The following is a 16,880-nucleotide window of genomic DNA, read 5'->3' as shown; positions in this document are numbered from 1 at the left end:
ATAATACTTTCTCATATAACAGCAATAATACTGCATACAAAGATTGTGAAAAGTATATCTGACCTTTAAAGGGGAACTATGCCCATTTTCAAAATTCATACGTGTTTTTCCGATATTCTAAAAAATATTAGTAATCGATCAACTTTTCCCAAATCCCCCAAAAACCAGAGTTATAAAACTCAAATTTGAGATGTCATCGTGAGTAAAGTGTCATGGAGTCGCTCCATAAAACAAACAAATAAACAAACAGTAGCATCTATCTTTTTGGGCGCACTGAACTATAATTACGTCACTTCCTGAGAGCCTCCTTTCCGACCTCGTGTGATCAAACAATTTGTGAGAATCAAAAAGTCTGAACTAATTAAAAAAATATATTACGCTTAGAAAAGTGGAATCTTGCACACTGAAGCGTCACTGATGTGACGGAGCTGCCCGCCATAGTCTGTTATGAACATTTATTGTCACTACAGCATTGCATTATGGGATATTTATGTCGGCATAGCGCCTAGTGTTTCTGGCTTCGAGGGAAAGAGTAGCTCATGTTCACAAATACTGACTGGACTTTAAGCCATTGAACGTACTGGAACTCTTTATTGAGAAGGTGTTCCCCTTTAACACTTGACTGTACTGTGAAACTAGATGTGCTCAAGCTACAAAACCCTTGAGTGGATAATATATAACAGTGTTTGAGTAATAAATAGTCAAACTCAGACAATATGGGAATAAGAATATTTATTGAAATAGTGCAATATTTACAGGTACTTTAACATATCCATTTTCAAAATATTAATCTTGGCCGTTGGCCATGGACACTTTCGTATCAAGAAAAGAAAAACAAGTCAAACGATGAGGCTGCAGGCACCTTTTACTTCCAGTTAGTCTGTAAACTACTTTTTGTAACTCCCATGATCGGCTGCATGCAACAACCATGCTGCAGTCACCCAGACACAGAAATTCAGTCCATGTGAGTAAAGTGAAAGTGACCGGAACGTTGATAACAGCAGATAAGGTTCTGTCACTGCAGGGCGCTAAACCACTAAAAGCAAACAGTGCAGCATTGGAAATGCAGAAACTGAGAACACAACATCTACTTTTGGGTGTGACCTTTTTTTTTTTTTTTTTACAGCATCAAAATAATGGAAAAAATGTGTTTTGGCAAATTAGTGCTCCGTGAGAAATCACAGGGGAGGATTACGCACCAACAACAGCTTTTGAAATGTTTCCAATCGTTGCTTCACTGAAGCACAAGTCCAGTTCAGCAACAACAACAACTAAAGGCAGCGCTTGTTAAGGCGAAAGTCAAGCAAGATATTTTTAACATACAAAATCATCTGCACGCAATATGAAGGCGCATTTCAAGATATCACAGCCAAAGCAGGCGAGCACGGAGAATTCAAGCACAGCGTATCAAAAATAAACTGAACTCCTGACAGAATAATACACAGAAAATAACTAAGAATAAAAATCGTGCAGTTCTCAGACGTGCTCTTGTTACAAAAGGGAAAGAAAAGAAAAAAACTCCGTTGTTTGGCACACTATGATTGCTATCATGCAGATTTGGCATTTCATAAAACTATCATAAAGATCCATAAGGCACACATCTTTCTTATACCGCTATCCTTAACAGTTTGCACTATTTTTGATATTCCAATTGCATAATTGCAAGACTTTTGAGCATAAAGGTGTCTCTCATTCATTTAAATAAACTAGATGTAAACAAAAGTGGAAATGGAATGGCATCATTAGAAGATATGACAAAACTCTTTGATAAAACATTATTTTAAAGCAATCTTATCTTCTCATTCAAAAATAATAATAATATATATACCTATGCATTTTGTCAGGTACGGGTGAGATGATATGGTGCTCTGAGGTGCGTTGCTGTGCACCAACAGAGGCGACCGGCTGTCTGTCTCCACCTAGAGCCGACTCTCAGCTATCACCAGTGACTGTTGTCGGGATAGCTGGGCACCGCGGCCGGATACTGGGGCAAGCTGGGGCCTTGGGCCGACTGAGCCACAGCGTTGAACCCCGCTTGGCTCACCGGTGCGCTCTTCCACAACCCGGTGCTCCACTCTTCCTGAGCGCGCTTCATGCTGCCGCCGCCGCCGCGGTACATTCTGTGCACCTGCCACAAGAAAAGAAAGAGGGGGGGGGGAAGTTCATGTGTGTTTGGGACAGTTTGCAAGCGTCTGTGTGAGACAACCCCCCCCCCAAAAAAAAAAATAAAAAATGCAAGTGTGTTTTCAGCGTATGCGTTCACTCACCTTGATGAGAACCAGTGCCATTAAAGCGGTGACCACAGTGAAGAGCAGAGTTGTGATAAGCATCACTATAGCGGAGCCCACATTGTGGCTGAAAAACATCACTGTCGCAATCCAGCCGCTTCGATGTGTTGGTGAGAGTGAGATGGAGTAGCACGGGTTAGTGTATCACACAGTATGCAATTAGAAAAGTGGATTTAATACAAATACCCAAGGTTACTAATGAGCCATTAAAGGGATAGTATGGGTGTTTTGAACTGGGGTTGTATGAGGTTCTCATCCATAGTCAGTGTATTACTCTACAGTAGATGATGTCAGCACAGCCCTAGTTTAGAGATGCAGACAAGAGTAACAGCACGGGAGAAAAGCCATGTACTGCTGTGGACGAGGGCAGCAGCTAAACGTGCTTTAGACACCTAAAAACATCACTTTACTCTTTATTTAGAATATTTTCACTGCCTCACCTCGCCGCCAGACAGCCCTTTGCGACGAGGAACTGAAGCTGTTATCTATACTCTCTTTAAAACCATGAGACTCCTTTGACAAAAACAGTAATTTTACCTCACAGAACACAGGAGTCGCCGGTCTATCGCTGCCCGGATTATTTAGTTTGATTATGTAATTGTGTGACTTTGGTGTTTTAAAGGCTTATTTCCGATTCACCAAAGTCACACAATCAAACAAACTGATCAAGGCAGCGGTAGACCAGCAACTCCTGTGTTCTGTGAGGTAAAATTACTGGTTTTGTCAAAGGAGTCTTGTAGCTTTAAAGAGAGCAAACACGGATATAACGGCTTCAGTTCCCCGTCAGAAAAGACGGTCTGACTGCTACGTTAAGGCAGAGAAAGTATTCTGAATATAGTGTACACTAAAACTGATATTGTTTATAAGTGGGCCTTTCTTAAGTATGTTTTGCTGCTGCCCCGTTGACAGCAGAACACTGCTTTGCTCTTGTGCGCCTATCTGTTTTTACAAACTGTAAAACAGTGACTATGGATAAGTAACTCATACAACCCGACTTAAAGAAATCCAAACTATCCCTCTAAGCAGTGAGGAAACAGATATGTGGTGGCAAACAGCGTTCTGGTGATCAGTGTAGAACTGACTAATATTGGAAGTCAATGGACGTAACATAACAAAAGAATACCTCTCTTAAGGTTACGGATGAAACCTTTCCTCCCCTATTTACATTTAATATCAAGAGGCTGATGGTCAATTAATAGAAACAAAACTGTAAAAAGCTGCAGATTCTAAATACGACTCCCCAATTAATCGTGTGTGAAATTCAAGCGTCTGATGGAAAATTCATTTTCCAGCTGCGTTGATCATTTGACAAAAGCCCTCGTGACCCACTCGCTGGTACAAAAAACAACACCAAACAAACTGGCAGGCAACATGAGCACAGTCCTCCAAAGCTGGTTTGGTTCAACTCACCTTGTTCCCCAGCCAGGTATGCCGATAGTCTGGATGAGGGCCAAGACACACTGGAGGAAGAAGATGAAGAAGAAGGCCATGAAGTTGAACGAGCTATCGGCCCTGTGAACAAAGGAGAAGACCAAAGGGATGATACGGTGGAACACGAGGCTCTATTTATGCTGCTGCTTCCTCCTACTAGTTTTCAACATGTGGGTCTTTTTAATATCACATAAAAACACAACTTCACACTTGTTTCACAAAAGTGTGAAAAGTACAATTAAAAAATCAGTAGTATGTTTGGGATTCTGCCTGTGTGTGTGTGTGTTTTACATGTGACGTCTCCTTCTTGTGTGTGTGATGTGATATTTTAACCTGTGAAGTACCCAGAGGCTCTTTTTTGGGCGGGGTTCACTTTAAATATGACATTTTCAGACGGTGACTAACCTGAAGGCTTTGTAGATTGGTCGAAACCAACAGGTGTAACTGCACGGGCTGAAGAGGATGAGCCAGAGGAGGGAAAAGCCGAAGTTGGTGGCATTTCCACCCCCAGCCCACCAAGCGATACATGAGATCACGTTTAAACACAGCGTGCCCGAATACACTGCGGGGGAAGAGAGGGCCGTGGAGACGTGGAGAAAAGAGAAAAAGAGAGTAAGGGTCGTGATGCATGTTCGTCTTCAGAAAAAATGACAAACACAAAGTTAGGAAACGTATGTGACAACACGCACTCATCCATAGTGTGTAGATTCTGCGCAACAACGGCTGGTGGGGTTCAGGAATTTCCTCTTCAATGTTGTGGTAGAAGCACGGCTTTATTCTCATGAACTGAGGGATGGGAGGGAAGTTATTCACCCGATCTGGAACAGAAGAAAGCTCTCATTACGATGTTACCGTCTCAATATTATATGTGTGTATTTGAGGGCAGAAGAGAGAGGAATGGAGAAAAGTGGTTTGTGGATGGATAGATAGATAGATAGATAGATAGATAGATAGATAGATAGATAGATGCATAGATAGATAGATAGATAGATGCATAAATGGATAGATAGATAGATCGATACATAGATAGATACATAGATAGATAGATAGACAGATAGATGCATAGATAGGTAGATAAATAGATAGATAGATAGATAGATAGATAGATGCATAAATGGATAGATAGATAGATAGATAAATAGATAGATAGATAGATAAATAGGTAGATAGATAGATAGAAACACGTTTAAAGTCACAAACCTCCCATCTTGTAATTCCAATTCTTTGCTGGATAGTAGAAAAATACAGAAATAATCTGTTAACACAATGAATTTACCGTTACATGCTACTGCTAACCATCAACCAGTTAAAGTAGTGGCTACACATTCCAACTTTAGTCTAACTGTTTACCAAAGCTAAAACAAACATTAAACTATCCAGCTTTCTTTCTAACTAACTATACCTGTGTGAAGTTGACATGTGTTCACATTGACTGCAGTGATATTATACAGTAGATAGCTAAAGCACGCTGTTGAGTAACTCAGTAACGTTAATGTTAGTCCAATGTATTTACACCGAACAAACCAACGTGACACTTAATACAGATATGTCAACATTACCGGAATATAGTTTATATCTCTTCACATTACCGACGACAACTGCAGAGGTCCGGGAATCATTCAGGATGCGCTTTTTTTTTTTTTTTTTTTTTTTTTCAAGCCCCTTCAACACACTGCGGCTGCGCCACATCGTAGCGTTTGTAGTTCTGGACTTGCTTACAGTCAACGTGCTCAGGAAACCTAAAGAACTACAAGTCCCAGGATTCACGTGAGCGGTATATGGGAAACGCGTGACTACAACATGACACCCGATCCAAACGGATGCCACCCATGCAGCGATAAGAATCTGTAAACAGTTTAGGACCTTTAGGGCAGAGGGTAGGCCTTTATCGGCTCGGAGCACATTAGCAGAACACTTGTTGCCGTTATTGATCAACAGTTGACAACTTTATTAATATTGTGGGTGGTGACAGTGAGTACCAAACTATGTTTTACACTAAATATAAAAATACAGTATGAGAATAAATCATCTACAAAAGTGTCGATGCTATTATGTGCTATACCTAATTCATGATATTGTTGAGTAAACAGTAATCCAGAGAGGGACAGTCTCAGTGGACTATCTTCTTTCATGTTGCTATAAACAACATGGCTACCCACAGTTCTGAAAGTCAATCTCCGCGGCCAATCATAAAGCTCCAAACATCATAAAGAAGGCGGTGCTCTGTGAGACACAGCTGACATCTTTCGGTTTTAGAGCACAGGGTGTCCCGGAACAGGGTGAATGAAGACATAACCAGATTTAGACCACTGGATGAAATGAGCTCACATAATTACGTCTTTCTGATGAGCAATTTAACTATAACACCACATTTGAAACTCTAGTGCTCTTACAAATCTTCCAAAGCGCTTTACTAACACGAAACACCGACCAAACGTGCAACGCCGTTGACCAAACAAACGCGTCCCACCAGTGAGCAGTAACTTGGCTTTGACCAATCAGCGACGGGTATTGATGCAAGTGACACACTCCCGCCAATTCTGATTTGGGAGCGCGAGGCAGGCAGCGGGGGTATAGGGAGTATGTGGGAGATGCGGAAAGAGAATGCGTGATGTTGTATGTGAAATAAATTAGAAAATACATGTTTTAAATAGCAACAAACTCTTTGGTTCGCTGTCGGGGGGCATTTTCGGTTGTTTACGCCTCCTGTACCGTTGTTTTACCGAAGAATATCGCAAACGTGAGGAGCCCCGGTGTAGCGGTTGGGATGTTGGCGGCGGAGAACCCACCAGTGGACGGACATCTGACCGCTCCGACTCTCCGTAGAAGAGGTAACTTAATGCTAATGCTGTTTATAGCTAGCTTACAGATGGTTCTATCAACTTGCCAAAATATGTATTACTATCGGATAGATGTGATATAGTTTCGCCCTGTAAAGCTAGCCTTGCTGCCCCCTAGCATTGCTAATGTTTTCATGTTTCCTAACCTAAATTCAGTAACTTTAACGTCAACTGAGACATAATAACGTTACGTTTAAGTAAGTTTAGCATATAACTCGAAGTGTTTTACTGTCAAAAGAATGTAACCATAGCTTGTTAACCTAGTGGAAAACCTGCTCTTTTACCGTTGCTAGGTCATTGCCGAAGGTGCCCAGCAGTAGCTGGTTTTGTTAGGTTAGCAGCCAAGCTAGCCGTAGTCACATTAGCATATTTTAGTTGGGTAACGTTAGCAGTTTTCATGGGTGAAACTCCAGAGCTGCTCCTTTTTGTCTTTTGCTCGTTCAAACACCAATCTTTCTTGTGGCTTCATTAAAGTTAACTTAGATGCAACATATTATCCCTAGTGCGAAGTTTTCAGTATTGTGTTTTTCGGGCATGCATCCTTTGCCTGACAGCCGTGTGAAGTGTCTGCTCTGCGGCTTTCGACTGGGCCTCTGCAGCACGGACTAATAAAACCGAATGGCGGGAGAGCTAAACCAAACACAACCATTGCGTTCATTGTAACACCGAAACGTTAGCACACCGGCGTTGTAAGCTTTTTATTTATTGGTTTATTTGATAAGGTACAGTGCACATTAATAAAAACATTGCTGTAAATGCGCCAGAGTTTAACCAAGAGGCTATTTTTCATCTGTAGTCCCAAGAGGCAGATGGTACAAAGTAAACCTAAAAACAGAATATAAGATTATATTTACAAAGTTATGCAATATTGACCCTTTACAATGCGTGCACAAACGATGAAAGAAGTGAGAATATATTATAAGTAGTATCATCATTCAGGAGACTCTTATACTACATTGTCAAGTACTATTAAGACATGCAACACAGAGGCTCTCACATTCAACACACACAGCAAATAAAATGAGGGATAACTATGTTAAATAGAAACACGGACTAAAGACAAGATTATGCTGCATTGTTACAATATTATGCTGCATTGTTAAGACAGTAAAAACATCCATGTCAGAGGCACAAAACATAAAAGCATGCAGAGTATGTTAAATATATAAATCAGTCAGACACAGCTAAACAACAATAAAAGACATGCAGGTTGATGAGAGTCGACTGGCAATTTCCAGACAGACAGACAAGGGGACAACAGACAGATCGAGGGAAGTTCAACACAGACAGATTGAACTTTACATGTGACCTTTAATACAACACTTTGAAGAACAATACTATCGGGGTGCTTATGCTTAAAGAAAAACTTATCAATACAGGGTGATGGAGATTTGATGAGCCACAGCACACTTGCTGCACTGGCATGTGGTTATTATAGAAGTAAACTAATTTTTGTTTTTGTTCTTTTCTTTGTTCAGGGATGGATTGTAAATCGAGGAAGAATGCCAACAAGAAACTTATCCAAGGTAAACACAACACAACATTACATTTTTTGACACGATTAAAGTATTACCAATGAGAATATGACATCATCAGATACCATCATATGGTTATAGCCCTCTACAGCAATTTTAAACCCATTACATCTGTGTTGTCATTGACAATACTTTGTATGTAATCTATTAATTGACACATTTATTAACTTTTATAAATATCAACATTTAACTTGTTTAATTTCTTGTTTCTCTCAGACTGCATTTTGATTAACAACTTTGCGACATAACAGCCATTATAGTGACCGTTTTTAAAATCCTCCCTGCAGCTCGTCTCCCATTCAAGCGCATGAACCCTGAACCGAAAGAGAACCAGCTGCCTAAACGCCCTTGTGCACATGCCTGCCCCAAACCAGGAGTCCCAGACAATGAGAATGAGTCGTCTGCACTCCCTGTACACAGTGGACCACCCTTGGTTAATGGCCGCGGGCCCCTTGATGGCTTCCTGAGCCGTAGGCACCCTGCACCATCAGATGAGAACATGGTTATAGATCTGACCGAGGACAACACCTCGTCTCCCATGAAGTGCCTTATTTCACCCGCCGCCGCCTCTCCCTGCCTCCGAGCAAAAGACAAGCATCAGGGCAAAGACAAAACTGCATCCTCTGGGAAATCCGGCAACGTGGATCACACTCCCAAAACACACACTTTAGACTGCACTGTAGACAGCGAGGAAGAGGAAGAGGTGGAGGAGGAAGAGGTGGAGGAAGAAGAAGATGGTAATCAGACAGCATCTAATTCACAGCTTGACTCAACGCAGGATTCTGAAAGTGAGCCAGAAGAGCAGGATGAGTCGGGAAACGTTTCCAGTTTCGGAAACCAGTCCATGCTGTCGGCTTCATCAGTCAGCTCCACATCTGAAAGCTCACCAGAGGAGTCCAAGACTGATGACCTCACACCCACTAGTACGCCTAAAGTATGTACATCTTCCATTGCTTGCTTTATTTAATCACACTTTGGGCTGTGCAGTATTAGCTGATACACACACAATTTACATTTATCAGTATTCATAAGAGTTAATTTGGAAATACATCTTCATACATCACACACACACACACACACAAATGATTCATCACAAAGTACATCATGTGGTAAAAGTAGATTTTCACACAATACGCTGTTAATGGTTTAGTGATCAGAGCAATTTTGATCAGCATTTTCTTTCCTCACAGCAGCCAAAGACCACCCCCAAGATACCATCTGATCAGAAAAACATCAGAAGACACTCATTGAAGGTGATACTTTTTATACACCGCAAGTGCAGTTTGAATGTTTTTGTTTCAAATCCCCTAGTTATCTGTTTAGTAACATGGCTTCACACACAGCCTGTTAAATGTCTTATTTCTCACCTACTTTGTTATTTATTAAAACTGTTCTAATTTAATTAAACTGACTGGGCTTTTGTAATTGTAGAATGAACAAGAGGAGAAACTCCGTCTGCGACAGGAGAAGGAACGCCAGAAGGAAGAGGCTAAAGCTGAAAAGATGAAACAGAAGGAAGAGGCTCGCAAGCTTAAAGATGAGCAAGAAAAGGAAAAACGAGAGAAAAAAGAAAAAGAGAAACGAGAGAAAAAGGAAAAGGAAGATAAGGAAAAGGCAGACAAGCTGAAAGTGAAAGAGGAGATGCGGAAATCAAAGCTAGAGTGAGTAATGCAAGTTCCCTGTTACTCCTTAAGTTAAGACTTATCCATCCGTCATGTTTCTGTTCCATTAGTCAGTGAAGGGTAAATATGCAATAACGCACACATTGATTTTTTTATTAAATGTTTTGCTTTGAACTTGTTTCAGGGCAAAGCTTGAAGAAAAACGGAAGAAAGAAGAGGAGAAGCAAATGAAGGAAGAGGAGAAACGGTTGAAAGAAGAGAAGGATGTAAGTTCATGTGTTTGTGTTTGTAGGTAGAAGCTCCCATATTTATGTTTTAATATTTGTAAAGGATCCATTACTGAATAATCTGTTAACCAGCGTGTATCTGTTTGCAGCGCCTCAAAGCTGAGAAAGCAGAAATTACACGTTTTCTGCAGAAATCCAAGATCCAACAGGCTCCAAAGGTTAGTAGATACAACACTTAATAACAGAAAAATATATATTTTTGTTAATCAGCTGAGTTTATCCCTTGATAAACAGGGTTTTGTTAATAACTGCAGGGCTCATTGGAGCACTATGTTGTTTCCTAAAAGCTAGTGATCTTTTTAAGGTCTTAAGAGCATAATAAACATCAGCTTATTGTTTAATTGAGTTGCATTACATCCTCTAATCCCCTGTACACCCCTTTAACTAAGACAAGTCAATTAAATGAATAAATATTAATAACATAACTGCAACGTTGCCGTTTCAGACACTTGCAGCTGCGTGTGGGAAGTTTGCTCCATTTGAGATCAAAGAACACATGGCTCTTGCACCACTGTGCCGGGTTCAGTGTGAGGACGCTGTCCTAGAGGAACTGGACCGGTGTTTGTTGAACCCTGCTGATAACCTGAACGGACTGAAAGACTGGATCGGGCCAAAACCCCGCAGCTCTGGACCCACCGACCCCAGACAGAGAGACTCGCTCTGGTAAGCCAATTGTGAATAACAAACTTTCCATTTGGCTGCATGTTGGCTTTTTCTTTACCTTTTATTAAAAGCTCACCTGCTTCAGAAATGTTCATTTCGATGGGATTTCTCTATATTCACTTTTGTATTCACCGTGGTTCAAACAGTGCTGTTTCTTTAATTAGTTATTTAAATGTTTTGTGTAACTTCAAATACGTTGTGCTGTACATCATGTGTGCCCACATTGTAGATTGTGAAAAACAAATCGGATACATTTTCATGTAGCTTTATGGTTAAACATTCTTTCTCTCCGTCCCCGCCCCGCCCCGCCCCTGCTTCTTCTCTTAGCGAGTGTACAACAGCAGACGGGCCTAAACCAGACGGTGTGCCGGATCGTAAACGTTGTGGACACATGAAGCTGCTGCAGTTCCACGCAAACTACCGTCCAGCATACTGGGGCACCTGGAGTAAGAAGAGCTCTCACATCTCACCTCGCTGCCCCCTCAAACAAGACAAGGTAACACTATTTGGCAAAGGCATCGATCTATTCACATCCCAACTGTACTTAGCATGTAATATATTCTTTTAGTGGTTGTTGAATTATATTAACATGTTTTTAAATGTAAAAGAAGCAGAAGGCCCAGACGACATAGCTGTGCTTTTCTATCACTTTTTAGCTTTTATTCAATGTTTGACTTCATCTAAGAATTGTGTTTGTGTCGCTGTGACACTAATCTCTGTGTTCTGTCACCACAGGATCTGTTCGACTATGAGGTGGACAGCGATGAAGAATGGGAGGAAGAGGAACCAGGAGAATCCCTGTCACACAGTGAAGGGGTGAGGGTCCTTTATTTGAACATTTTATTTATTTATTTAGTATCTATCTTCATCATTGTCCAGTATTATAGTTTAAACACATGCAGAAGTACCGATATGTACCCTGGCATCTACAAATAGTTTGTAAATAACACTATTGCCCACCAAAGGATACGTTTTTAGATTTCCCACATCTCAAGCAGATGCTAGTTTCCTTTTCTCTCTTTACACAAACCAACTTTTAGGGCCTCGAAACTGGCACAGCAGTAGTGACCATTTTATAGAATAACCAAAGAGAATTAAAAATACTTTAAAACGTACAAAAACATTAGCATGGTCCTTTTTTTTTTTTTTTAAAGGCTTTGAATAAACGTGTAGATAGTACATGTGTTGAGTTTGAAATGGTACCTTAAAGTACTCTTACTCTTTATTAAAGCTGACTTTGAACCTTTTGATCGTTTTCAGGAAGATGAGGAGGAAGGAGGTGAAGATGATGACGATGATGACGACGGCTTCTTTGTTCCTCATGGCTACCTCTCAGACGATGAAGGTGCTCCAGAAGAAGAGGTACGAAGGGAGCTGTAGTGTTTGATGTTTTTGAATAAATCTTTATTTGTCTCTCCTGAAGGCTTTTACACAACAAAGACGTTCTTTTTTTCATGGGATTAATTCGCAGATCAATATATTTTATTTTAGTACTTTTACACAGAATGTGAATATTACGTGGTGAAAAAACTATTTAATTGTTGATTTTTCTGAACTTTTGTGTTCAACAACATTAGGGCTCTGCGGTCAAGAAAACTTTATGACAAACTTTATTACTCCTTTCAACGTTGACAAAGGCAGCGACCTGATCCTCTTTCTGTTCTTACCTTTCACAATAAAAGCCACAGACTGAGGGAACACAAATTCACTCAAAGCCTTTCACTAAAAGGAAACTCAATAAAATAGATTTTTATTTAGTTCGTTTTCAAATCTATTCCAACCGTTTATTGGAAAAGTGCTGCAACTGTCAGAAAGCGGCATCGCTGCCAGAATGAAAAGTTTTGATTAACGTGTTTATGTGTCACGCCCACTCAGTGTTTAAAGGCCTTTAATCTGACGGACTTTGTTGTTTCAAAGATACTTTTGTTTAAGTTTTTACTTCCCATTTGCACCACTATTAACACGCATGTAACCTCCCAGGAGGGCGGAGACATGGAGAAGCAGAAACTACGGCAGAGAGTGAAAGCAAAGGAGTGGGATGAGCTGATGTCCACCAAGAAGAGGATGAAGGTGCTGGACCCGGTGGTGAGGGGCTGCGTCTGGGAGGGAGAAGGACCTGGTGTGCATCTCTTCCAGCCGTATGCTTTGTGTCTGGTCGAGCCTTTACCCAAAGTAGACACCAGCCCCAGCCCAGAGGCCTTTTCACAGAAGCGTCAGAGGGAAGCACAATGTAAGTGTGCGACGTGGTTCACTTTGATTTGATGGAGAACTGCCTTTCTTAACATGCTGATCCATTAGGGACGAGCTAACCTGTGAGTGGATGATGTTGCTTGTAGTTTTGTGGATTGTTTTTCTCCAGGTGTCCTTATCAGCAGGCAAAACCTTACAGCGCCCTTTGCAACTTCTTTCTTCCAATTCAGTGTCTTAATATTTAGTGCATTTGTCCTGATATGGATATAGGATATCTGTTCCCTTTTACAGCAATTTCCTCAGAAATTCCGTTTACTACGATACATTTCTAAGACATAGACTCCCGTTTGTGCATTTAAATTTTATGTAGTAATCATCTTATTTTGGCAGTTAAATGTTGGAGCTACACACTAGAGTATGATGGTGCCGGTTCAATAATTACAACCATCACTTTAACTATCAATACATAATGAATTTAGCTAATTATACCAGTCTAATCTTACCCTCTTCTCTATAAGTATGCTCACATTTGTTAATTAGCATCCTAAATCTTTCTATAGAGGAATCGAAATGTGTTTCTGTGGAAGTTGGGATATGTTTGTCGGTTATTTAGAGTTTATTATTTATCAGCTATTGATACATTCTAACCAAATCTCTAACGCTCTTTTCTCCCACAGTACTCGGTCAGCTGCTGCCTCTGCTGCACGGCAACCTCAACAGCAGCAAAGTGATCATCACGGAGTTCCAGGAGTTTTGTCGTCGACAGACGTCCTCTTCCTCCTCCTCGTCCTCACCTCCCGAACTGTCCAGTCCTCAGAGCCCAGCCGAAAACATCCCCACCAGGTGAAACAAGATTTGATGATAACAGTTTCTGTGTAAACATGTCATTGAAAATAAGACTGTATAATTGCACTGTTTTGTGCCACTATGTGGCGCACTCTTTGTTTCCTGGATGAGCCACTTACCAAAACTAAATATGCCAGGAAAGTGTAAATTTAATCCTGCATGGCTGCCAATTGATCTTATAGCAATGATGACAACCTGAGAAGCTTTGGTTGTAGATGTTGAGCCCTCAGCAGTGTCAGTCAGATAATATGTATGTTTGTTTGTCTGTAGCTAATCTTGCGTACTACTAACCAATCAGCCCAGTATTGTATCTGCTAATTTATGACTTTTCAAGGTTTTTTAAGTGTTAATCACTGCATCCACGAGAGATCCGTTTGCAGAGATACAGACATTGATCACATCATTTATTTATGTTTAAGGAAAATATATACTTGGAAAAGAAGTATTTGCTTTGAGTAAAGTCCATGAAAATGAAAAAGTAGTGCTTGAAAAAGTACTTGTTGTTTTGAACACTGAAATAGTCGTAATTCGTTTTTTATGTCAATAAATTAACCTTTTTCCCTCTTTCATCAGAATACAAGTGAAGCGACTCATCAAGAGCAATGCTGTGTACGAGAAGCGCTCGACCTACAGACGCTGCTGCTGGTTCGTGCACACGGAGGTCCTGTCCCGCTGTGGGCAGGAGGCTCTTCCTGTTCCCTGCCACTGGACCTACCTCACCACCGGAGCTCGAGAAGAGTCCCGAGAAGAACCCCAGGCCGCCACGGGCTCCCAGGGGAACTCTCCCACTACCCCACAGACCTCCACCACCACGTCCTCATCCTCCAACAAGAGGAAGAGCACGGGCAGCATGTCAATCACCAAGTTCATGAAGAAATGCACTGACCCAGAGCAGGTAGAGAAACACACTCCCATGCCGACCTCACTGGAATATTTTTGTTCTTTGTGCTCTTAATTTAATCACACTTTTTGGATTATCATTTTATAGAAATATGCGTTTCACAGGCTGATTTTATCCTCTTACTGTCTCAAATGTTCCTAAATCCTCTGTTCTTGCCAGACGGAAGCAATGGAGGCAGACGGTTTTCAAGCGGACACCGAGGAAGACGACGAGGAAGACTGTGTCATCATCGCCACACAGAGCGGTGAGTCACACAGGAGGAATAAAAAAACAAAATGATCGGCAACCTTTTGAATGTTAACCCCAAGATTCAGACCATTTAAAATGTATTCATTTAATGAGTGTGTCATAGAAACTTAAATCTCCGAAGCTTGTGTTAACCGCAGACCTTATTTCAGTCGTCTAACCTAAAACACATCGACTTAAGACAAGGTAGTGCAAAAATGCTGACTCATTTCTGGATTTTAGGACTCATTCCTGCAGCCTAGCTTCGTATAAAAACTGAGAGCACATGGAAACGGCTAGTCGTGCTCTGTCCAAAGCTAACAATCCATCTACCAGCATATCTTAAGAAGCACCACTGTGCAGAGTATTTCTGGCTACGCTAATCGCCTGTAAACACCTGTAAACTCTTGAAAGCATCCAGTTTTAAATGGCTGCGTCCGTTTTTAACCGCGTTAAATGTTACTCTCTAGGCTCAACCACAAAGACCTCCTCCAGTGAGGGAGACTGTCTGATGGAAGTCACCCCCTCTGACACGGCGGCTCTCCCCGTGGCCAGCGCTGCTCCAACACTCGCCACCGCCTGAGGACCGGATAGTCCGGCTCCTCTGATCAAGCCACCGCGTTTCCCCTCACAAGTGTCTCCCACCTGGTTCTGAACTCTACCGTGTCCCAGACACAATCTTCAAGGGAAGCAGCCCACTCTGAAACAGGCAACTTACAGCAGGTGACTTCTGCTCAGCATCACATTCTTTTTTTTCTTTTTTAAATGAGTCCGGAGTCATCGTGCCTGTAAGATGTAGTTGTGCCTAAAATCAGGACTGTCTGACTCGAATATTAAGGGCAGTTTTGTCCGATGTTGATTAACTATGTGTGATATTTTGCATTGAAGTGTCGGTCGGGAATGTTGGTCGTGGGCCTCTTTAAAGTCTCTCTGGCACTGCTTTAGCTACGGCAGGTTGGGTTGAGCAGAGGGAGGAAGAGCAGAACGGAAATGCCCAAATGTTCATGAGAAGAAGCATTCAAGACATCAAAAACGCTGCGTTATTTACGGTTCTTGAAATGTTTGAATCCATGATGTTATTGTGTGTGTGTTTGTGTATATATATATATATAGTTTACCAGAAATAAGAGTTGGGAAATGAGAGGCTCAAAGTCCATCTGTACATTTCCCTCCGATTTTTCAATGGGTGCATTTATTCTGCGATTTCTAACTCTGACAACTCGCTGGAGTAGTTGCTAGATCTGTACTTGTACAGTTAGGGTCCAGCGTCACAATGTTTTATAAATATGTATTTTTTTCAAGAATACTTGAACGGGATAAATTCATTAAACATGAATAAAAGTACTGCACTTTTATATTCCATTCATTCCTCGACGTTTCTTTTGGGTGCCTTGAGTCACCGTCCGTCCTGCTGCTAATATTTCTCACGAGGAACTGTTTCAGAATATGAGCCGCTGTAGTGCCCGAGGCTGCTCAACAGTAGATCCTTTTACAAAGCCTGTTACTTCATCACGCTGTTCTGTATAAAAGGTATGAACCGGGGGGGCAGAGTTGTTCTGTTGAACACACAATCAGATTCTGTGACACAAATGGGAAGTTAAGATACTGTAACCGTTTTTTAATCCTAACTATTACATCTATAAAAGCAGCTGAAACTAAAAATATTGTTCAACAGTATTTTTTAATTCTGACTGATTCAGATTATTTTAAGAAAAAAAGATACAGGGCGTAACAACTTTGGGGACTTACGTTTTGTATATATTTAATTGTGACTTATCAACATAGTCATGTATGGAGGCCTGAAAGTACTTTTTAAAATTGTTATAATCTTGTGGGAACAAGTGTTTATCTTGTGCACACAGGATAAATAACCTGTGTGCACAAGATAAAACATAGCAACATACGGGACTGTAGGAGCTCAGTTGAAAACAACACTTTTTAAGTATGTGATAAAGACAGAAACTGATTGGTCGCATAACTTAATACACCATGTATGCATGTTGACATCTTTGCAAAAAGGACTTCACAAACTTACAGTAGACACCAACTCTG

The 16,880-nt window shown here is 41.0% G+C and overlaps 2 protein-coding genes across 4 annotated transcripts; one reads left to right on the top strand and one right to left on the bottom strand.

Annotated features, from left to right (window-relative positions):
- Positions 1 to 717: 717 nt before the first annotated feature.
- On the bottom strand, positions 718 to 5,423 carry scamp4 (secretory carrier membrane protein 4). 2 transcript variants are annotated; one of them, XM_076087517.1, is made up of 7 exons: positions 5,279 to 5,423; positions 4,920 to 4,946; positions 4,409 to 4,537; positions 4,125 to 4,281; positions 3,699 to 3,800; positions 2,268 to 2,385; positions 718 to 2,128 (listed from the first exon to the last, which is right to left on the bottom strand). In XM_076087517.1, the coding sequence occupies exons 1-7, from the start codon at positions 5,406 to 5,408 to the stop codon at positions 1,940 to 1,942; spliced, it is 852 nt and encodes a 283-aa protein (XP_075943632.1). In that variant the 5' UTR covers positions 5,409 to 5,423; the 3' UTR covers positions 718 to 1,939. The 2 variants fall into 2 exon arrangements, with proteins under 2 accessions (XP_075943632.1, XP_075943633.1); XM_076087518.1 differs by having other exon boundaries at positions 5,309 to 5,423.
- Positions 5,380 to 16,183, top strand: chaf1a (chromatin assembly factor 1, subunit A (p150)). 2 transcript variants are annotated; one of them, XM_076087512.1, is made up of 17 exons: positions 5,380 to 5,690; positions 6,448 to 6,550; positions 8,038 to 8,085; positions 8,382 to 9,028; positions 9,285 to 9,347; positions 9,526 to 9,755; positions 9,901 to 9,982; positions 10,093 to 10,161; positions 10,449 to 10,666; positions 10,994 to 11,162; positions 11,402 to 11,482; positions 11,927 to 12,028; positions 12,647 to 12,896; positions 13,534 to 13,699; positions 14,276 to 14,597; positions 14,763 to 14,847; positions 15,299 to 16,183. In XM_076087512.1, the coding sequence occupies exons 2-17, from the start codon at positions 6,487 to 6,489 to the stop codon at positions 15,409 to 15,411; spliced, it is 2,709 nt and encodes a 902-aa protein (XP_075943627.1). In that variant the 5' UTR covers positions 5,380 to 5,690; positions 6,448 to 6,486; the 3' UTR covers positions 15,412 to 16,183. The 2 variants fall into 2 exon arrangements, with proteins under 2 accessions (XP_075943627.1, XP_075943628.1); XM_076087513.1 differs by lacking the exon at positions 5,380 to 5,690 and having other exon boundaries at positions 5,749 to 6,550.
- Positions 16,184 to 16,880: the final 697 nt, after the last annotated feature.

The sequence above is a fragment of the Anarhichas minor genome, unplaced genomic scaffold, assembly GCF_050575085.1.
Source record: "Anarhichas minor isolate MPS153535 unplaced genomic scaffold, ASM5057508v1 ptg000010l, whole genome shotgun sequence".
NCBI classification, from domain to species: domain Eukaryota; kingdom Metazoa; phylum Chordata; class Actinopteri; order Perciformes; family Anarhichadidae; genus Anarhichas; species Anarhichas minor.
Note: the sequence above shows the minus strand (reverse complement) of the source record. Positions and strands in the feature narration are given on the sequence as shown.

Coding starts and splice junctions, on each gene's coding strand:
- scamp4 (XM_076087517.1), bottom strand. CDS start 5,408: ATGTGGCGCAGCCGCAGTGTGTTGAAGGGGCTTGAAAAAAAAAAAAAA. Junction 4,538..4,919: donor TTGGAATTACAAGATGGGAG/GTTTGTGACTTT, acceptor CTTCTGTTCCAG/ATCGGGTGAATAACTTCCCT. Junction 4,282..4,408: donor AATCTACACACTATGGATGA/GTGCGTGTTGTC, acceptor CTTCCCCCGCAG/TGTATTCGGGCACGCTGTGT.
- chaf1a (XM_076087512.1), top strand. CDS start 6,487: ATGTTGGCGGCGGAGAACCCACCAGTGGACGGACATCTGACCGCTCCG. Junction 9,029..9,284: donor CACCCACTAGTACGCCTAAA/GTATGTACATCT, acceptor CTTTCCTCACAG/CAGCCAAAGACCACCCCCAA. Junction 14,598..14,762: donor AATGCACTGACCCAGAGCAG/GTAGAGAAACAC, acceptor TGTTCTTGCCAG/ACGGAAGCAATGGAGGCAGA.